The sequence below is a fragment of the Cololabis saira genome, chromosome 15 (assembly GCF_033807715.1).
Source record: "Cololabis saira isolate AMF1-May2022 chromosome 15, fColSai1.1, whole genome shotgun sequence".
Classification (NCBI taxonomy): Eukaryota; Metazoa; Chordata; class Actinopteri; order Beloniformes; family Belonidae; genus Cololabis; species Cololabis saira.
Genome location: NC_084601.1, coordinates 202,236 through 224,740, shown reverse-complemented (window position 1 = coordinate 224,740; position 22,505 = coordinate 202,236). Strand labels below are relative to the sequence as shown.

General features: G+C 39.2%; 3 protein-coding genes across 5 annotated transcripts in view; 2 read left to right on the top strand and 1 right to left on the bottom strand.

Annotated features, from left to right (window-relative positions):
- The window catches only part of cdc42se1 (CDC42 small effector 1), a 28,950-nt gene extending 28,777 nt beyond the window's left edge, over positions 1–173 (bottom strand). The window contains exon 1 of the mRNA XM_061741974.1: positions 91–173. The gene's annotated coding sequence lies outside the window, so the exon portion shown is untranslated. The remainder of the gene's footprint in view (positions 1–90) is intronic.
- Positions 174–1,468: 1,295 nt separating this feature from the next.
- On the top strand, positions 1,469–3,755 carry mllt11 (MLLT11 transcription factor 7 cofactor). 2 transcript variants are annotated; one of them, XM_061741690.1, is made up of 4 exons: positions 1,487–1,584; positions 1,865–1,893; positions 2,595–2,764; positions 2,903–3,755. In XM_061741690.1, the coding sequence occupies exons 3-4, from the start codon at positions 2,597–2,599 to the stop codon at positions 2,993–2,995; spliced, it is 261 nt and encodes an 86-aa protein (XP_061597674.1). In that variant the 5' UTR covers positions 1,487–1,584; positions 1,865–1,893; positions 2,595–2,596; the 3' UTR covers positions 2,996–3,755. The 2 variants fall into 2 exon arrangements, with proteins under 2 accessions (XP_061597673.1, XP_061597674.1); XM_061741689.1 differs by lacking the exon at positions 1,865–1,893 and having other exon boundaries at positions 1,469–1,584.
- Positions 3,756–5,789: 2,034 nt separating this feature from the next.
- On the top strand, positions 5,790–17,191 carry gabpb2a (GA binding protein transcription factor subunit beta 2a). 2 transcript variants are annotated; one of them, XM_061741973.1, is made up of 8 exons: positions 5,790–6,043; positions 9,082–9,189; positions 9,398–9,565; positions 11,089–11,283; positions 11,812–11,980; positions 12,183–12,359; positions 12,443–12,561; positions 13,774–17,191. In XM_061741973.1, exons 2-8 carry the CDS (start codon positions 9,082–9,084, stop codon positions 14,119–14,121), a joined length of 1,284 nt encoding a protein of 427 aa, XP_061597957.1. In that variant the 5' UTR covers positions 5,790–6,043; the 3' UTR covers positions 14,122–17,191. The 2 variants fall into 2 exon arrangements, with proteins under 2 accessions (XP_061597957.1, XP_061597955.1); XM_061741971.1 differs by lacking the exon at positions 5,790–6,043 and adding an exon at positions 6,229–6,366.
- The last annotated feature ends 5,314 nt before the right edge of the window (positions 17,192–22,505 follow it).

The window sequence follows — 22,505 nt, the reverse complement described above, 5'->3', positions numbered from 1 at the left end:
ATTTAACTGATTTGTTCCCCTCCTGTGATCCTATATAAAGTGTAAAGTGGCTGGCAGCAGTTTTAAGCAGTAAAGGCTCAGCAGACTCACCAGAGAGCAGCAGCAGACACCGGGGCTGGAGGGAAAGTGAGATCAGCTGCGGCTCTGACAGCCTTCCCTTTGTGAGGTGTGGCTCCCACCAGGAAATACAGCCTCTTTTTTCTCCAGACTTTCGGGGTTTTTTTCTCCCCTACGTCTATCGCTCTTCCCGCCCTCCTTATGTTGTTTATTCATCAACAGCGCCCCCCGTTGGTAGAACACACACATCACACTGTCAGGTTTACAGTCCACGCAACAGCAATCTGACCATCATCTTTAAAACACTGATCCTAAAGGAACCACGTTTTCCCTTTCTTTCCTTTTTTAGAAGATGAAACAATCTTATTGATCAAACTTGATAAAGCCTTATCCTATATCTTACGTCATGCACCGAATCTAAATCTGCAATGTTAAACTGTGATTTCAGTCTAACACTTTCTTCTGTTAACATCTTGTTTACAAACACGGAAAGGGGTCTATTCGCAGTGACTGTTTTAAGCATTATTAGTGTATTGGGTTATGTGCTAAATTGATTGTTTTGTCTACAGAAAATGTTAAAGCTGCAGATGGACTAAACATGAGTTCCACTGATTAACATCTCAGCTGTTGTGGTTTTGTTATCAAGAGTTATTAACAGACTTTAACACAAAAGTAAAGGTTGCAAGATGTGCACGTCATCGTCAAACCCAACGTGTTAGCCCGACAGGGAAATTTGCACTATTTCAAAATATAAGCCCTTCTTTGTTCCATAATTGTTGCAGTTGCAGAAAATCCAAATATATATTATGCTGGAATATATACATACATATACATATATATATATATATATACATATATATACATATATATATATATATACATACATATAAATACGAGCTAGTTTTAGAAGCCTTGGTATAATCAATAATGATGATGACGAAGCTTAAATGAACAACTTAACTGATGATGTGTTTGCATTTATATCCAATCCAGGGAACTTTTATAAAGTGCGTCATAAACTAACACCTTTTATTATTTTGCTTACTAATACAAGTAAAAAGAAAATTGTCTTTGCTCTCTGATCAACCTTATTACATTTGGAAAATGAAAGGGGTAACATTTTCCAGGGACACAGTTTTTGAAGATTCTGATTCAAGCAGGACACTTTTACTTTCTGAATAAATAAAAGTCACAACATTCGAAAAATTATTTGATCTATAATCACAGACAACTTGCTGATTGAAATGTCACTTTTTTTGCGTTTTGGAATATGTTATAGTGATTAAAAGACAATCTGAGATTTAGTGAGAAATGAGTCTGACTAACACTAAAGAACACGAACCAAACTGAAACGCAGTAAAACTTTACTTTGAAATCCCCAACAGGAAGTCCTGGTATATAAATCCGTGATTTAACTCAGTTCAGTTGATCTAACCTGCGCAAGACACCAGAAAGAACCATCAGATCAGCTGGCTTACAAAACCAGCAAAACCCAGAGAAAAATAACTGAATCTGGCCAATAAAAAGGTAAATCAACAATTTTTTTAAATTTATTTTTTGTTGCTATTTCGGTTTGATATTTTTTATGTTTCAATCTTGTGATGTTTCAGTTTACTGTAAATTAGCTAAATGAAAAATGAAAAGAGCTGTTAATATTCAGAGCTAAGAGCTCGATTTTTATACAAAATTTTATACGAATTTTTATATAAAACGTAGCCTGTTATTTTTTTTTAATCTTCTAAATATGTGTCCTCATTTTCCCCCCCGACGCCTGGGCGCCGGCCAACGCCTTATCCACTCTGAGAAGCCAATGATCAATAACCGCAACAGAAATTGGTAACATTTTCTTTACCCCTGACCCTTTTTCATCCATTGGCAACTTGAGTACTGGCTTTTCGTCTGGTCATCGTCTGCAGGCCAGGACGATGCATCAGCATCTCAGTCCCAGAATAAAAGCCGCCCAAAAATAATTTTGGCGTTAATATGAATAGCGTTTGGTGGCGGGTTTTTTTTTAGTCTGCCGAAATGTGATGACCTAGTTTCTGTTTTAGTATGGGGAATAATCCGCATCAGTGCCACATAAATAACTGATGGGGGACCTGGCGGTCCCTGATACAGAACCACACCCACTGAAACAGAGCCAGACTGAGACAAACCAAAAATCTTCATCATATCATGTATTGTAACCGACTGACGAGCGCTTAAAATATGATCTAAATAACAAATCTTTCATTCCACTTCAAATTATCAGCTCTTATCTCAGCTTTTACAAATCTCATTACTGCTCTTTGTTTCATGGGTTTATTTGAAAAGTAGCCACCTTTTATAGGCCCGGAGATTATCACATATGAAACTAAATTACATTCTAGTAAGAAACTGTAAAACTAAGGTTTAAGTGTTTTACTAGTGAGTAAAATAGTCGGTTTGTGGTAAATGTTTCCACTGAAGTGATTTCAGCTGTGTTTGACTGCAAACATTTTGCAAGACTACCTATTAGTATTCTACACATTTGCATTGTTAATTTTTTGTTTTGACAGACATGATGGAAAAATCAAGCAGTCAATATGACTCCTTCCTCTTCTGGAGGCAGCCGATCCCATCCCTGGACCTGTCTGAGCTGGAGGACCTCGGTGTGACGAACAGTCAGCCAGCGAGCAGCAGCAAAACAAAAGAAAAGACCTCCCAGCGCTGGAATCAGGACAATGAGGTGACCCGTTCACTCTCTGCATTCTCAGCTAAATCATTTAAATCAGTGGTTTGTGTATATTGCAGGATACTAAATCCTGAATTCATATTTACTGTTTTACTTTCTTGTTTTTGACCGTGGAAACGCAACCTTCTGCAGGGCGAGTTGTCAGAGTTTTCCTCATTCAATTACTGGAGAGCTCCCATAGCTGACGTGGGTTCTCTGCTGGCTGACCTGAACCTGCTGCTCTGAAACAGCAGACCCCAGAGCAGCCCACACCGTGCCGTCCCAGAGCAGCCCACACCGTGCCATCCCAGAGCAGCCCACACCGTGCCATCCCAGAGCAGCCCACACCGTCAACATCACCTGACCCCGGACCATCACTATACCTGATTTCAGATCAGTCCAACATCATCACGCCCCACAATGTCATTTGTCCAGATCAGTCCAACTTCATTTGACGTTTCACATCTGACATGACTGATGCTGGATCTCTGGTCTTCAACTGTCTTGGTTTCCAAAAACAAGGCATGAAGCAGATATACTGCAGATATACTGCAGTGTTATGCATAATGGATTGGATAAAGTAAGTGATCCAAGATCATGTCACCTGAAGTTAGAATGAAGGTGTGAATCTGGTTTATAGAACTGTTGTTCACTTTTTTAGTGTGATAATTTGACAGTTTTTAAACCTGATCACAGATTGTTTATGGTGGAAAGAAGAGATAAAAAAAATTGATTCTGCTTAGACTGGGTGTTGAAATCATCTTGAGTTGACAATTTTACACAATCAGTGCATCACATAAGTTATTGATGATCAAAGCAGTTTTTATCATATCATTGAAGTTTGAGTGCCAGATCTTTTTTTTTTCTAGCTTCATGTATTAATTACAGTGGAAATAGTGACAAGATGCCACTGAGTTTTGGATTAAAGGAAAGGAGTGTCCTAATCCTGTCCCAGTAGTTTGTTGAACAGTATCCATCTGCAATGAAATAAAAGTTTCACACATTGCTTTTGTGAATGCTTTTGTGATTAATTTAAATAATTAAGACACAGTTTTGCCTCTTTCTCTGTGCCTTTACATCCCACCAACCCTGATTATTTATTTCAGCTTGTTATGGAGTTCAAATCTCAGCTCACTTTGTCTTGTCAGATTGGATTGAACACCCATCCAGAAAAATAAAATGCAATGAACTTTGAACAAGCCCCCCCCCCCCCCCCCCCCCCATTATACAGGACAGAGACTCAACTGAAACCCATAAGAATTAAATTCAAAAGAAATTAAATAATGTGGATAAAAAAGCCAATAATAAAATACAAGATGTGCAACAGTTTATTTACTAAAATCAGTATACATGCTTAAAATGGTCAAACAAAAATATTACATTTATCATTTTTAATTGTGGCTAAAGGATAAAATTATCATCCTTCAGGATGCGATGACAGTAAGATCGATCCGGAGTAAAATAACATTTGGCGAATATGGTCTGCGATAACATGACATTAACAGCATTTTAATAGCATTTCGATTTCCATAAATACAAATGAATGGTCTCAGTGTTTAATGTTTTCCCATTTACAATGTATTTCTTTTCTGGGGGAAAAAAAGAAAAACACAGTGGCATGCAAAATAATGTAGAAAATATAAAGATATATCCATAAATACCGACAAATAATGTATATGGTATTTTTATAAAAACTAGTTAAATAAATCACATTCGCAGAAAAGGTAGATGATTTCTAAAAAGTTTAACATATAGTAAGTCTCTATAGATCTTGATTATTTTTTGTTTCATTGATTCTGAATAACGTATTGTACTTTTGAACCTCATTTGGTAGGCAACACTAGGATGAAGCTCCTGCAGGAGCTGAGTTAACTGGAGCAGATTGTTTTTACACGACAGTCTTCTACAGATTTAACAGTAGATAAGTATGAACTTGGATCTGATCTGTGATCCAACAGAATCCCCAACGCTCCAGGACCGGTAACGAGGCCTGGCAGACTACGTCAACCAAGAAGGCATATTATAACGAGGCTGAACAAGAATAAAAGTTACAATTCTGGCTGATTTAGTGTACAGCTTGCGAGCTAACTGCTAGCGCTACCAGCTAATAAACAGCAGTCAAAACAGTCCGCACTTCCTGTTAGGAATTTCAGAATAAAATGCAAACGACATCTTATTGGAAATATAGCCTATAGTTGAATTCAAATTATTTGAAAAACTTCAAAGCATTATTCGGTGGAACTTGTTTATAATAAAATTATAGTTAATCATTTTAATTATCCAGAGCAAGAAGTCCAAATGTTATATAGTTGACATATGTAAAAGAAGCCATTTTAAAAACCAGTGATCAAGTTAATTTCCGTGATCCATTTCACTTAATGATAAATACATTATGCATTAAGATACGTACATGCTTGTTAATGTCAACAAAATAGAACACTGATAAATGTATTCTCTTAACCTTTTCATTTAACGGAAAAAAGAATGCTCTCTTTCTCAGATTGGCTGATTTTAGGGATGCTGGTACATAACACAACACACGTTGGTCCTGTTCATCATCTGTCTTATTGTGGATGTCATGAGATAAAATACAGGACTGTCTCAGAAAATTAGAATATTGTGATAAAGTTCTTTATTTTCTGTAATGCAATTAAAAAAACTAAAATGTCATACATTCTGGATTCATTACAAATCAACTGAAATATTGCAAGCCTTTTATTATTTTAATATTGCTGATTATGGCTTACAGTTTAAGATTAAGATTCCCAGAATATTCTAATTTTTTGAGATAGGATATTTGAGTTTTCTTAAGCTGTAAGCCATGATCAGCAATATTAAAATAATAAAAGGCTTGCAATATTTCAGTTGATTTGTAATGAATCCAGAATGTATGACATTTTTGTTTTTGTAATTGCATTACAGAAAATCACAATATTCCAATTTTCTGAGACAGTCCTGTAAGATAAAAAGACAAAAATCGCCAAAGTTAATTTCTACATGAATAACACGGGCTTTTATTGTGAAGGCCGCCCCCCTAACATCCGGTGGTGGGTAGCCGCCTCTCGCTAGCTTGTCTCGGTAAACAAGCCTAGAGGAGCCCGACACGCCGCCGCGGCAACTAATGTCCACATTCTGCGCATTCCCAAATAAAGGGTTTAGACCAGTTACTTTTTCTAGGTGCCGTTCGATGAAAAAGCCCGCGTGGTTTCTCCTCCCTTAGAGCGGCCTCTGGTCTTTAGCCGGCTAGCCTGCTAGCGTTAGCCCCAGGAGACGTGAGTCTCCACAAACCTGGAGGTAAGTAACCCGCTCCGCCTGCACCGACACCCTGCCCCGTCTTGGTTCAGCACCCAGCACCGTAAACCAGGGACGGGTCTGTCCAGCATCACCTCACGGGTCCCGGGGAGCGGGTTGGCGCCGCACGCTTGCAGAATGCAACTTAACCGGATGTGGAAGTAGTTTTTTTCAACGCGTGTAAAATAGGAAATTTCTATGTGACTTCCCCCGGAAAACCAACAACTTAATATCAAACAGTTTCCTGTCGCTGCTACTGTAAATGTGTCGGTGTTTCGGTGGATGTATTTCAACTTTAGATCGCAGCCTGGAGGGGAGACATGGGGGTACGTGGCACATGGCGGCTCTTTCTGCTCACCAAGGCGCGTAAAATGGCTCCTCGCTCGCGGAGAAAAGCCTCGTCCGTCCCCCGCTCCGCAGCACGGAGACGCTGTCTGCCGCACCGGGGTCCATTATCGGACACGGAATTAGACCGTTTTCTGATTAAAATCAACCACAATCATCATTCTAAACTCATCCCACATGCCAGGAATCACACTAAAATCAAATTGTTTCCGTTTTAAGTTGTTTGAGAGTAGTTTCTTAGGGGTGAACCCACGGAGCACTCACTTAACGTGAATCCATTATCGGACGCATAGCTTTTTTTTTTTTTTGGTAGTTTGAAAGGACGTCAAATACAGGACTGTCTCAGAAAATTAGAATATTGTGATAAAGTTCTTTATTTTCTGTAATGCAATTTAAAAAAAAAAAAAAAAAAAAAAAAATGTCATCCATTCTGGATTCATTACAAATCAACTGAAATATTGCAAGCCTTTTATTATTTTAATATTGCTGATTTTGGCTTACAGTTTAAGATTAAGATTCCCAGAATATTCTAATTTTTTGAGATAGGATATTTGAGTTTTCTTAAGCTGTAAACCATGATCAGCAATATTAAAATAATAAAAGGCTTGCAATATTTCAGTTGTAATGAATCCAGAATGTATGACATTTTTGCATTACAGAAAATAAAGGACTTTATGACGATATTCTAACTTTCTGAGACAGTCCTGTAGGGTTGCCAACTCCCTGAAAAATAAATAAGGGACACCTTTTCACCTCAAGCCAAATTAACTTGGCTTTCAAGTTTCTCCTGAACTAAAATTAGTTAGATTATAGATGATACGCTTTATAAAGATGTGATAACCTCTTCTGGCAGTGGTCAGACACTGCATAATGGCTTCAACTAACTGACTTATTTTGTTTCAAATTACCATAATAATTACTTAATTTTGTATTGTAAAAGTACAAGACCATGCATTCAATAAATATCACATATGATACAAATGTTAAAGCTACACTTTTGTCTATGATCATGATTATATTTTGACACGTATGCGTAAAACACCTGGAAATACAACAGAAAGGTAATATTTCCCTGTCTACTTTGTCTCTGCCTCCCCCTCCTTTACTTTGGTTGAAACCAGGGTCGCAACTCCCTAAAACATAAATAAGGGTCACCTCATCCTCAGGGGCGGCCAACCTGATTGCCTTCACCCTTCCTGGCGGGGTGAATTTTGTTAGCCCCTTTTTTTGTGAGTGAAACGATTTTTTTAACTGTTTGACTCGAACCTGAATTGAATTAGATGCATTTTTTTGAATGCCATGAACACATGGAAAACAAATTATTATTACAGCAATTCACTTTAATACAAAATAACAAAATGAACTGAATAAAACAAGTATCTTTCTGAAACATAAACCTGTCCTGCTTAACTTAAAATTGTATGAATTAATACAACACAATAGGAAGAAAGCAGAACATCCATTCTGTAATCGTGCACATTTTTAGTGCAATAACAAAAGTGCAAACAGAAAATCTGTAGAAAACTTGTAAACATATTTGTGCCTCAAAGGCCATGACTGTAGCTACAGTTGTAGTAAAACAGAAACAAATAACTTATGAACTCAACAGCTCAATGTCATTTTCCATTGGCATTTTATGACTATTTTATGACTCTCACAGTAATACGGGACAAAGTGCTTCCCTTTTCAGCTCCATACGGGACACAAACTTTAGTTTATAAATACGGGACGATTCTGTTTTTCAAGGGACGCTTGGCAACCCTCAGATAACCATATAGCTTTATTCTTTTCAAAAAAAGATCAGGTTTATGGCAGTGAAGTGAAAAGAAGTTGCTGTTGTTTAAAGTTAAACTTGGATGGTGTGGTTTTTGTCCGGTAATGGACATCTAAGAGTTAGCTCGGGATAACGATACACCGTGAATGGACGGGGAGGCCAACGATCACTAGGCTCATGGAAAAACTTGTGACAATATTTAGCCTTTAATCCCATTTTTAAAAGTTATGTGTTTGTGTTTATCAAAACACAAATTATTGTGGTTGCCATAAAAAGGTCTTCCAATACATGTAAGGAATTGTCAAGTTGATGATTTATTTTTATTTTATATGAGGTTTTTACTCAAATTGCCTTCTGTCAATAAGAGATATTGTAACATGTAAGTCATGTAACTTAATGAATTTGTAATGTGTTCCATAATAAGAAATTTTAATGTGAAATATAAAGTTTCTGTAAAATCTAACCTAGCACTTTGGGATTAATATTTGTTGATATCTTAGTTGTTGTTTTGATTAAAAGTTAGGCCATATCTTGGTGTTTCCTAATCAGCTGCAACAAAGGTTGTTTTATCGTCACAAAATGTTGATTGGCATTGACACAAGACAAGGTACAGTGTTGAGTCCAAAATCACATATTTGTTCAGTTTACTGTTGAGAAGTTTCCGAAATAGTTTTTTCTTTTTTTTTTTAAGTGTTACTCATAGACTAGTTGCTGATTTGTAAACTAGTTATCAATAAATTCTACTCATTAAGTAGATAGTTTTGACTTATAAATTACTTTTATCAAAACGAACATTAAGGCAGTTGTTGTGGATCTAACAGACTGGTGTCTCTGGCACTTGAAAGTAAATTAAAAGCTACATACAAAAAAGTAAAGTATTGTGTGATAATAACAGTTGATCACCTGTATTGATCTTTGTCAGATGTCGCTTGTGGATCTGGGAAAGAGACTGCTGGAAGCAGCCCGGAAAGGTCAGGACGATGAGGTCCGGAACCTGATGGCCAACGGGGCGCCGTTCACCACCGACTGGGTATGAGCGGCTCTCAGATGTCACAGCCCATTTCATCACAATCATATTTGCTTCTTCTTTCCTGAATACATTTTTAGAATAAACTACAAAGAAGAAAACAAATATACCTTTAATTGACAAAAAAAACTTTTTGGGGCCAAAATAAAACAACAGATTTTTCTGTGACATGTCCAGTGATTCATGTGTTCTTGACCCTTGTGTCCTCCAGTTGGGGACGTCTCCGCTCCACCTGGCAGCTCAGCATGGTCACTACTCCACCGCAGACGTCCTGCTGAGAGCCGGTGTCAGCCGGGACGCCCGCACCAAAGTGGACAGGACCCCGCTGCACATGGCTGCTGCCGAGGGGTACACGGTCATCGTGGAGCTGCTGCTCCGGGTACGGCCTCTTACATCAACGCACAACCTGAACCCTGACTCTATTTACCATCAGAGAACTGTCAAAACACAACTACATGTGGTGCACACGTTCCAGCAACCTGCAGCATTATTTAATTCACATAAACTATTTTCTTGCAGCAGAGTTTAATTGGATTAGTTTTATCTGAACATAAACTCAACCTGATCTACAAGATGCAACCTGGAGCAGATGTTCTCAGATGTTCTTTCAGTAAATCTGAATGTCAAGACAGTTTTCAACTGATTACTGTTACAACTGAAATCCTTGTTTACGGCTGTTGCACAACAAGTTTTTAGTGTATATGTCATTGGAAACGTGTTAACCAGTCTTAGTGCTCCTAAAAATTAGCACTATACGACAGGTAGTCAAACCAGACAGACTGCTTAGGGGAAGTGTGTTCTCCACAGTTCATCATTCAGCAGAGCCAAATGTGAGAAAGACAAGCAGATTTTATTTTAAGAGGCTGTGTACTTCTCATACTAAACAACACCTTTTTAATTCAAAGTAAAATTCTTCCCCTGGTTGCTCAGTTGCATAAAATATCCTAGTTTTTATTAGTGATGTTTGAAACCACGATTTCCTTTCCGATCCGATATTGAGTAAAATTCATCCTGGTATCGACAATACCAATTCCATACCGATAGATTGTGCAAATACACCTAATGGGCCCGGTACATCTAAAATAAAATGTGTATTTTAGATAGCTTAAGACATCAGAGTCACTTATTTAACTATTTATTTTAAAGCCAGAAGTATACTGGGGTAGCGGCCTCATTCACAATATAGCCGAGCTGTGTGTTTGAAAAAACTGTTTCCATCACTAAAAAAGCCTAAATAAAAACCACTCAAATAAATCAGAGAATAATAAACAAAAATAAGAACTACTATAAAAATGAAAAAAAAAAAAGTAGTTCCTACCAGCAGCGTGTCATTTAGACAAAATCTGAATAGTTTAGTTACTTTCCACCATATTCCTGTTAATGACATACATTACCACAAATGACTGAAGTATCGATATTTTCCTTTGAGAATCGATTTTAGTGCATGTAGATCTGGTACTGGAAGTATCGATATTTCAGTGTCGATCCGCACATCACTAGTTTTTATGCATTGGGTGTCTAATCGATTCAAACCAATTACCTTTTTAAAGGTGTATCATCAATTCATCTGTACCAGCTCTTTTGTTTGCTGCTGTTTCAGAGCTATGAGTTTTCTAAGCAACATTAAAAGATCTGATCTCAATCGTCATCAATGTTCAGGATGTGTAACGGCCAGAAAAAGGAAAAAGCCTCCAATCAATTAAATGGAAGGAAGCCTCTCGTTCTGTCTCCAGCAGAACTTAATGGGATAATTCGTTGCCATTCAGCATGTTTGTGTTCACATGTTCCTGTCTACTTCTTTTCTCACATTGTTGTTTTTACATGTCAGGCGGTGTTTGGAAGGCAACTGATCAATAATCAGTGAATCATCTCTCACTTCCACTTCTATAAATCTGCTTCCAGAGCGGAGCAGACATCAACGCCAAAGACATGCTGAAGATGACGGCTCTGCACTGGGCAGCGCAGCACGGACACCACGGCGTCGTCGAGACCCTCATCAAACACGGGGCGGACGTGCACGCGCTCAGTAAATTTGACAAGACGCCGTTCGACATCGCAGTCGACATCCAGAACACAGAGCTGATGCTGCTGCTGCAGGTACGAAACATCTGAAATATCCAGTCAGGTCTGTCTTTTTGTGTTTTCATGTCACCTGTCAGTGTTTTTACAGCCTGACCTCTTTGTGCGATTCATGTGGGACAACCGGATTTTTGTTGCACAAAAGTGATCCATCAGGTCTAAAAGCACGACCCCCTTTCAGCTTTTGAGAAAATGTGACACTTCGTTGTCAAGAATTCTCCACATTCAGTTTCAGTCCGGCTGCCTATTATGAATATTTTCCGGCTGTAACAGGAATCCATCCCTGGAAAAAACTAGGTGGAGATGCAGTTGACCTTCCACAAACAGCAGTTTGTCTATAAGCAGTGGACACTGTTCTGAATCTGTCCTACTGAGTTGGTTTGTTGCTGGAGAGTGTATTGTAGAAAACAATACAGACACAAATGGGCCTTACAGCAAGTTCAAAAAGGTTGTGATTATTAGGACGGAAAAAGGAAAAAGATGTTTGAAAGCTGCTGAATGTTTCATCGATGACTTAAAGCAACCATTCAATTTGTGTGTGTGTAGGAGGGGATGCAAAACCAGGTTAACATGAACCAGGTGAATATGAACCAAGTGAGTATGAATGTGGAGACGAGCACCACCACCAACCAGCCCCAGTTCATCATCCAGGGAATCCCTGCCATCCAGGGAGGGGTGGTCAACCTGGCCGAGCTGCTCAACAAGGCTAACGCAGGTATGAACACACACAAACACTCCTGACTGTGTAGTTTATCCCATAACTTAATAAGAGTACTCAGCAATCTAGCAGCAGTAGTATATATGCGTTAATGTGGAGTCATTTTAAACATATACACAGATGCTTCTCGCCTTAAAGTCCGTACACTCTGTGGAATCTGTGTCTGGTTTAACCGTTGCTTGTTTTTTTTGTCCTTCAGGAGATTCCGAGGAGGCGATGGCTGCCAGTGCACTCGACTCCAACATCCAGCATGCCGCGGTTGTTAATGAGGGCGGCCAGAGGGTCATCACCATAGTAACGGACCAGCACGGGAACCTGCAGACCACCGGAGGGATGTCACAGCCGTTCTTCGTCACAATGCAGCACGGACAGCAGAGTATGACGCCAGTAGGGCCTGAGAATGTGAATGGTTCTGGGGGTTGTTTTGTTGCTGACCGCTTGTGTTCCGTCTGTTCTCAGTGTTGGCAGTTCCCGCCAACACGGTGACGGAGGAGGTGATGACGGAGGAGCCTCAGCCTCCGCCCTCCAGGAAGAGGAAGCTGGAGGTGACCAACAACCACAACGACACAGCAGAGACGGTGAGTGGAGCATGTTTGCGTACACAGCGCTGAATTTTTACTTTACTATCAGGAAACTAAAACACGGGATTTTCATTTTCAGACAGATTTTCGGCAATCACATGGTCAAAGACCTGCGCAGTTACTCTGGTCATTTTGATCGCATGCTTACAGCTGTCCACCTTCACATGGACAGGTCACATTACAGAAAAGCCTACAGTTTTAGCATCTTTGGAGGAAAGGCAGCCGGCGGTGCACTCGCGGGCTTCCGTCCCCAAACTATCACGGTCCAAAAGATCCGACTCCTGAAACTTCAGCCTTCTGAAATCAGCCTCAGCTTTTGGGGGTTCATCTGCATGCTGAATACAGTCACCCCCAGATACAATTACCCTCTTTTTCTGTGTTATTTATTGTAAAATAGATTTAATATCACAGTTTAAGATTGCTCTCAAGTTATTCCAGTAATGAAAGAAATGTTTTTTTGTTTTTTTAAGGAAATAAATCAGTTGAATTAAAAAAAATCATGTGTGGTGTTTTTAAAAAAAATCTATTTTATTCTTAGACCACATCACCCAGCTCCACCCACAAGTGAATAATATGACTTGTTTATGAAGCTGCTTTATTACACCCGTGACATTTGACAGGAATAACACATTACATAAAGTGACATCTGTTGTCTCAGTACATTTTTTACACTTATCACATTTGGTTTACTTCAGATTGTGCTTTTACTTTGAACATTAAGCCTATAAACATTCTTGTTTCCACAAACAGTCATAATTACATTTAGATGTCATTAAGTTAGATTTCATAAAAGGCTGAGGATTTTTCTTTTGTTGAAGTGGTGCCTTGTTTTAGTCAGGCGACAATCCATAATCCCTACATATTTGTTTGTGATGAGATTTGAGAAAACAAATTAAACATCTTGAAGGGTGTGATAAAGCCGTCATAAGATGTTGTAAAAGTGATCACCATACTTGTCATATGTAAAAAAAAAAAAAAAAAATCCTTGTTTAGGTGCTGGGACTAGCAGGATTTAGTGGTGACATTAAAGTTAAACCACTTGGGCGATTTAACGAATAATCCAAATTGTCGTGATTGATTTTTCTATTGACCTGTAGCAGAAATACTGAGATGTTTCAGCTCTTTCCAGGTTTTCCAAAGGTTGAATTACTTATTTAATTCATCCTCTATTTCATCTTCTTTCCTCTTTCTTCTGCTTTGGGTTATCAGGAGTTGCTACAGAGGCAACTGCAGGAAGCCAACAGGAAAGCTCAGGAGTATCGGCAGCAGCTGATGCGTAAGGAACAGGAAGCCGAGGAGTACCGTATCAAACTGGAGGCCATGGCCCAGAGTCAGGCCGGCGGCACCAACGCCATCGCCGCCATCAGCACCGCCGCCACCGCTGCCAGCCCCGAGGAGGTGGTGGGGGGGGAGGACGAGGAGGAGGGGGCGGCCGGGGTGGTGGAGGAGGAGGGGGAGATGGTGGTGCTGCAGGAGGGGGGCATCATCATGGAGGGGGAGGAGGGCCAGGTGACGCTGGTGGAGACGGGGGCAGAGGCAACACAGGTCAGCTCCTAACAGAGACGGAGTCGCAGGGTGACGGAGGGCGAGGAGCGGGAGACGCACCGATGAAAGGACGCTTCATAACAGGAGATGGTTGATCAGACTCATGTATCTAACTGAGACAGACGGGAAGGAGCTGAGTCACGGCAGGAAACCTGCACCACTTTGAAATCCTTTGATCTAATGGGAGAAGAGAAACAAAATGGGCTCATGACAAGAATATTCCAAGAGGAAAGGTGGACTAAGAGGAATTACCGTGGTGGTGTGGTTCAGCTCTGCATCATTCAAAGCACTGAATGATTTGATACTTCCAGATCAGGAGGACGTGGAAGTGCATAATGGATGACTAACCATTTATTATCTTTAGTTTGTACCTCTTTTTATTTTTTCCTCCTTCCGTGGGCTCCAATGTGTTTAAAGCATGATGGAAGCCGTTGGAACGCAGAGGGAAGAGGAGGAATGTGCGCAGGATGAGTTTGAATCGTCACTCAAACATTTCCGTTGTATCTGTCTTCCGACAGAGATGCTCCGAGTTTGAAGACAGTCTTCTGTGTTAATACTCTTTGTTTTTTGTTATTTTTTTCCCCCTAATTTTCCGAATTTAATCAGTCCGTGGTAGAGACCCAATGATTACGACTAAGGTCAGGTGGTTCATGTAGATGCAGGGTCAGTAATGCAACAACAGTTTACAGTTTTAGTTTGTTCTGTAACCGTTTCTCCTATTGATTTTACCGTTTGCTTGAATACCATTGCTTAGCTCTATTTTACTTCTTTATCCTATTTCGTTTACATGACACTGTTTTCCTCTTGGCTGCTGCATTTGATGAATGATAACGTCAGCATGGCTTTTCTAAAGTCATCATAACTCCACATGTTGATCATTTGGGACCATGTTGTCCTACGTGACACTGAGGTTAGTGGTTAGAGTAGAGAAAACAAGGCCACGTCCAGAGCTGTGAAAATAAGGACAAGTCCAGTTTTCAGGGTTGTTCTAGCACTAAAGTATCTGCTTCTGAAATGCCATATAATCTTTTTCATATTTTGTCTTTATGTTGGATGTAATTGCTTATAAATTTGGTATTTTTCAGATGCAATATCATGTCAAATAGCAAAATAATTTCACAACCCCTGATAAGGGTTTGAACGCCTGACAGCATTTCAGTAAGTTCAATAATTAATCTTATATTAACTGATAAGACCAAATCGTCTCCCCCAAACAAAGACATCTATTTTCTGTTCACATATCAATGCCTATTGCATTCTTAGTTGTGAAACAAACAATACACGGAATTCCACTTCTCCTTAACCCCTGACAGGAACTAAACAAGGTCCATCCTAGAAACCAGACCTGATTATTGGTTCAGAACCAGTTTCTATTTTCCATCAGGTGGTTATGAGCCATTTCACCTGACAGGGGTGGCAGGGTGTAGATCTATGTAGGTGTAGATCTATGACTGATACTCAGGTGGGTTGGTTTGTTTTTGGTAAAGAACTATTAACTAACCCCCCCAAGAAAAAAAGTCAAAAACACTCATTTTATTAATATAGAAAGATACACTGTACTTGTACTTCACCTCTAACTAATTAATTTGTCTATAGTTGATGATCACCAAATCCTGCTCCTAATTTTCTTTTTCCGATATAGTCTATCGGATCTTAACATTTTTTTAAACTGACTAATTATTCAGTAGATTTAACAGCTTCTAGAAATAGACGCACGTTACACATAACATAATTAAGAATTCAGTTATAAAGTGAAAAGATCCTGAGAGATCTGAAATTTGAGCTATTATAGAAATCCAAATACTTATGTTTTGCCTGTTTTTTAAATAAAGGAGCAAAATATCCCATTAACGTCAGTGTCTATCTACACAGTCCACAGTGCTAAAATAGTTTCACATGAGTTTTTGATGCTCTTCTTGACGTATTAATGTCAACTAGACATGTAACACGTAGCATGTTGCGCGGTAATACATTAGATAATTTGTAATACAGATAATTGAGTAAAGCAGTAATACAGTGTATGGTCCATTGGCTTGAAGTGTGAATGCATGAAATAATTTAATAACCTTAAATTTGAATAATTTAGGTGTCCAAAAACAAATAGAGTAAATTAAACTGGAAACACTCCTAAGGCATCACATCAACTTCAGCCTTAATGTTTTTGGTTTCAACCAACCATCCATGGGAAAATTGATTGATGTGTGATTGCAGTGGTCGATGACATATGGTGCATCTTGCGTACTTTTGTTTCTTAACAAAAGCATGAGACGATCAATTATTCTTACCTTATTTTGTCTCATGTCATCCACAATAAGATGATGAGCAGGGCCAACGTGTGTTGTTATGTACCAGAATCCCTAAAATCAGCCGAGAGAAAGAGCACAGTGGTGCTTTTATTAATTTTAATTGCCCTGAATTTAAACTGATGTCTTTTCCGGCAGACATAGTTTCTCTCACTCATCGTTATTGAGTTTTGACAATAGCCATAGATTCCCTATCGCAACCCGCTGAATGTCAAGCACAGCCTGGACCCTAATCTGCGGTAAAACATTTTTACTTCTGAAAAATGTCAGTTAATGCTGCAGAAAATGAGACGACAGATCCTCAACACTGCGAGTTCAGAGAAATAACTGTTTTTCAACAGCTCTTGCTTAGGAAATTAATGTAGAAATGAACTTGGGCCATTTTTGTAGAGTTGACAGAGAAGCAGGAGGCAGGTTGGAGTTGACAGTTTGGTTTGAGATATGAAAAAAAAAAGTCAGACATGCTTTACTAAGATGCTTCCTCTTTGTCATGATTTTTTTTTTTTAAACAACCCATTTCTGATATGTGAGTTCAACGTTGGTAATTTTACAAACCCACCTGCATCCTCCTAGCAGCTTTTTATACCCTACCTTTCTCTCTTTCTTTAATCAATTGTCCAGCATCATCTGAGTTATAGTTATTTTTATATGCTCAGCAAAGCCAACTCTTTTCTATGTACATATAAAGTTGTATTTTTTTAACTACCTGACTGCTTCTTCATTATGATGACGGCTTCCTGCCTTGGTTATCCAACATATAAACTTTTTTTGAATAAGAACTTTGTTGTGTTTTTGATGCTTTGAGCACTTCTGAAACATTTGAAAACGCCTTGAATAATTTGTTCATAAGAAATGTCGTTTTTCTGGACCAACACAAAGCTTTGTTGCACAGATGCAATCAGTGTCGGTCTGGATCTTTTCCAAATATCCTTTCTTAAATTCTTCAGCCGGTTATACATTTGACTGGTCTGTCCCATATTGTAGACTTTAATCATAATCAGGTTTATTGGCCAAGTCAGGTCAAACAAAACAGGGAATTTGACTCGATTATTTTCGCTCATTGTAAAATAAATAGACAAATGGCTCTTATTAACACTTATTAACACACTATCAATTTAAATTCAATTCAATTTAAAAAAAGTAAAAGGTGCAGCAGTATGAGGTAGACATGCTTATTGAAAGGTGCATTGTTACAGCATATGATTGTGGTTATTATTATTATTGCACAGTGATTGATTACTCTGAGACTGTATGAGTGTGATGAGAGTTGATCAGAGCAACAGCTCGGGGGAAGAAACTGTCTCTGATCTGGAGGTTTTGGTGTTCAGTTCTCTGCAGCTCCGTCCAGAAACAGACTGTCCTGGGGGTGAGGGGTCTGCATATATTAAACATGTCAAATCTTTGTGACTTTAAAAGCAGTTTTATACATGTTAATATAATTTAATTACAATGTACAATGTAGATTGAATGACAGTTAAACATAGAAAATATGTTAACATCTTTCTTTTTTTCTTTTAAAATTATCGTTCAAACCTCAAGTGTAGTTAATGGACTCTTACAGGACTGTCTCCGAAAATTAGAATATTGTGATAAAGTCCTTTATTTTCTGTAATGCAAAAATGTCATACATTCTGGATTCATTACAAATCAACTGAAATATTGCAAGCCTTTTATTATTTTAATACTGCTGATCATGGCTTACAGTTTAAGAAAACTCGAATATCCTATCTCAAAAAATTAGAATATTCTGGGAATCTTAATCTTAAACTGTAAGCCATAATCAGCCATATTAAAATAATAAAAGGCTTGCAATATTTTAGTTGATTTGTAATGAATCCAGAATGTATGACATTTTTGTTTTTTTAATTGCATTACAGAAAATAAAGGCCTTTATCACAATATTCTAATTTTCTGAGACGGTCCTGTACTTGCTTTAAAAAAAAAAAAAGTAATATTCTGGTTAAATTGACGTCTTTTAGAACTACAATCCCCACATAAATGTGCGCGGATGTTGGTGGCTTTGGGGATCTGTCTTCTTCTTCTTCTTTCGTATTTCCGGCAGTTTTGACGCATCCAGGCGTATTACTGCCCTCCTCTGGTAGTTTGGACCCGAGTTAGTTCACAATGGTCTCTTAAATCCTCGAGTAAAGCCCAGTGGCGTGCAGAAAACGTATGACTGCCCCTGCTATCAGAAGGTGGTCCTCATGTTGGCCGAGTAATATTTTAACAGAAAAACAAAACAAACCTAGATCTGACAGAGTCCTAAATAAAACACTCCTTTCAACAGAATACTTTCTGCATTCCATCAGAACATGTTGTACTGTTTCCGGCCTCCCACACTCACACAACCCATTTAGATGGTTACCTACTACCAATAAGCTCTGATGCAGCCCACAGAGCCCCAACCTCAATTGAGTCAATTTAACCACATTCACTCGACTTCCAGAATAATAATATGAAGTCTTGACCTCCGGCTGAATATTAAAAAGGTGCCTCCCTCTTTCCTCCTTCTCCCAAATTTCCTGCCACTCTCTCCCAATTCCCTCTTTGATTTTAGACCTATACTCAGCCTTTCCTAATGGGATCTCAACATCCACACTGTCTCGGTTTACTGCTGCTTTCGCCACCCTGTCAGCTACTTCATTCCCCATGACTCCGGCATGCCCTGGTACCTACATAAATTTAACCATACAATGCAGTTTTTCGAGTCGAAACAAAACTAGTAGTATTTCATTTAGTATATCTGGTCTAGACTGACACCTATTATTTTTTATGGCTATCAGGGCTGCTGCAGAGTCTGAGCAAATCACCACTTCTTCTGGCTTACTTTCCTCCACCCAGTATAATGCCCAAAGCACAGCTAGTAGTTCAGTAGTGAACACAGATATATAGTTACTGACACGACAACACATTTCCTTTCCTAACTGCATCACATACACCCCAAAACCAGCCCTTCCACTCTCTGGATTCCTTGAACCATCTGTGAATATCTGCACATTAGAATCCACTGTCCCACACAGATACTTTTCCACACAGCTTTTAACATTGCAATCAGTTCCCTTAACAGCAGATAACAAAAACAAGTCCACCTCTGGTTCTGGTACAAGCCAAAAGGGCACAGGGGCCCAGCACACATGCTTCGCAATCACACCTTTACCTATTCCCAAGCCACCAACCCGATGCGCAACCTGTTCCAAAAAAGGCCTCTTGCTCTTCTCACCTGACGGCCCCCATATGCCCTGGGAAAGAACTGAATCCAGCACACTGCGGCTACTGCCATTCACTTTAGATAAAAACTGCAAACCCAGCTTTATACGTCGCAGGTTCAAAGGAGTTTCCCCCATCTCAACTAACAGAGCAGGGACTGGGGATGATCTAAATGCTCCTGAGCAAATCCTCAGTGCCTTTGCTTGAACAACACTCAGCTTATCTAACAATGACTTGGCAGCAGATCCATAAACAATACAACCATAGTCAAAAACTGACGTAATCATCGCCTGATAGATTAGGAGCATGGTTCCTCTCTCCGCACCCCATTCACAGCCACATAAACTTCTCATAACATTCAGCACTCTCCCACACTTATCTATAATTTTATTGATATGCACTGCCCAGGTAAGTTTCTCATCAAACCACACTCCCAAAAACTTAAACTCCTTAACCCTCTCCAGAGGACAGCTGTATAAGCGCAACTCAACATCAGGTAATTTCCTCTTAAGCCCAAACATCACATACTTAGTTTTAGCCGTTGATATCTTAAATCCCTATTTATCAGCCCACTCCACAACAGAATCCAGAGCCCTTTGTATCTGTCCCATAATAAATGTAACATTTCTACCCCTTTTCCATATTGCTAAATCATCAGCAAACAACGACAAACCAAAACCCCCACCCACCTTCCCACATATATCGTTAATCATGATATTAAAGAGGACTGGGCTGATAACACTTCCTTGAGGAGTTCCTTTCCCTATTTCTGCTGTTTTTGAAGACTTACCCCCTATTCTTACCTCTATCGTACGCTTATACAAAAAATCCTTAATCCAGTTCAGCATTCTGCCCCTAACCCCCATGTCATACAGTTTGATCAACAATCCCTCTCTCCATAAAGTGTCATATGCTTTTTCAATGTCTAAAAATACACTCACTAACATCTCCTTATTCATAATAGCTTTTTTAATTTCATAATCCAGTGCTACTACCGATTCCATTGTCGATTTGCCAATTCTAAACCCGTTCTGATATTCTACAAATATCCCCCTGCTTTCCAAGTAATGGAGTCTATTAGTAACCACCCTTTCCATTGTTTTACATAAAACAGAAGTCAAAGCTATAGGTCTGTACGAATTAGGGCTCGAAGGGTCTTTGCCTGGTTTCAGAATTGGGACCACAACTGCATGCTTCCACTCTACAGGCAACTTCCCATATTCCCACACTGCATTAAAAAATAAACAATTTCATCCAAGACCTGTTCGTCCAAATGTTTCAGGAGTTGAAACGTCAATTCATCACTGCCAGGACTTGTATTTGCCCCACACAATATTGCATCTTTTACTTCTTTCAATGTAAAAAACAAGTTTATGAGATTGCTATTATCCAAATTCCTCTCCATCTTCCATTGCTCCTGTTCAAGCAGTTCATTTCTCCTTTTATCCCCTTCTGATCCAAAATCCACTGAACTATGCACAGATTTAAAAAATTCTACACACATGTTTGCCTTTTCAACATTAGTTACTGCCTCCCTCTGACCCTCCTTTAAAACAGGCATCGGTAACGCGTTAAGGCTGATTTATGGTTCCGCGTTCTGAGACTGCATCTTTCGTATCCCTGACATTTTGTGTATTGTTAGCCACATACGTTTAACAGGAGTTTCAGGACCTAGTTTCTCACAAAACCTCCTCCAACAGTCTTTCTTAGCATCCTTGATCACTCGTCTTGCTTTTGCTCTTAACTTCTTATACTGTATTGCGTTTTCCACTGTGGGACACTTCCTCAGCTTCCTATACGCTTTATTTCTATTCCCCACCGCTAAGTTACAGTCTCTGTTCCACCATGGTACCAATTTCTGAGGTCTAACACCTCCCATCAAAGGAATAGTCTTCTTTGCAGCTCTGTGAATCACAAAAGACAACGATCTATTCCAATCATCCAAAGAACCATCACTCTCTACTTCACCTATCAAAGATAAAACTTCCTCTTTAAAATCATCCCATCTAGCCCTGGAGAAGTTATATCTGCTGGGTCCCTCTGCTGTTTCCACTCTCAAATCCCTCCCAAACCTACACAAAATTGGAAAATGGTCACTACCCAATGTGTAACAATTTATCATATCCCATCCTGCCACTCTTGCTAAGTTTGCAGATACTATTGCTATATCTATGTGACTGCATCTATTATTTGCAATATTATACCTTGTTGGTCTTCCATCATTTATTACAACTAAGTCAAATTTATCCATTACTTCCTCCACTACTGCCCCATTGCTATCCATGCTCTTGCTTCCCCACAACGGGTTGTGGGCATTAAAGTCCCCCACCCATATAATTGGTGATTTAACATTTTCCACAATTTCTTCCAACTCAGACACCACCAAACGCCGACACGGATTATAAAAATTAATTACTGTTATTCGACCCTGAGATGACCATACCTCCACAACTATGCACTCTAGCTCTGTTTCAATCTGCAATCTCCTATACTGAAGCCCTAACTTGACAAATACTGCATACCCACCACCTGCTCTATCTATCCTATCATGTCTCAAACCTACGTATCCTGGAAGAACAAAATCTAAACAAGGCTTTAACCAAGTCTCCTGAACGCAAAGCAATTCCGGTGTATCTTTAAATGTACTGATAAATCTCTTCAGCTCCTGGCCATTTGCAATTAAACTCCTTGCATTCCATTGTAGGATATAAAACATGAAAAAGCTAAACATCACCCTCATCGTCCTCTATGATATCCTCCATACTCTCAGGTTCCACTTCCTGACCACTCAAAGATTGCTTGCCTGTCATGTACTCATGTAGCTTTACTGGTAGTAACTCTTTAGTACCAAGAAACCTCTCTGCTGCCCCAACCACTGCTCTAATC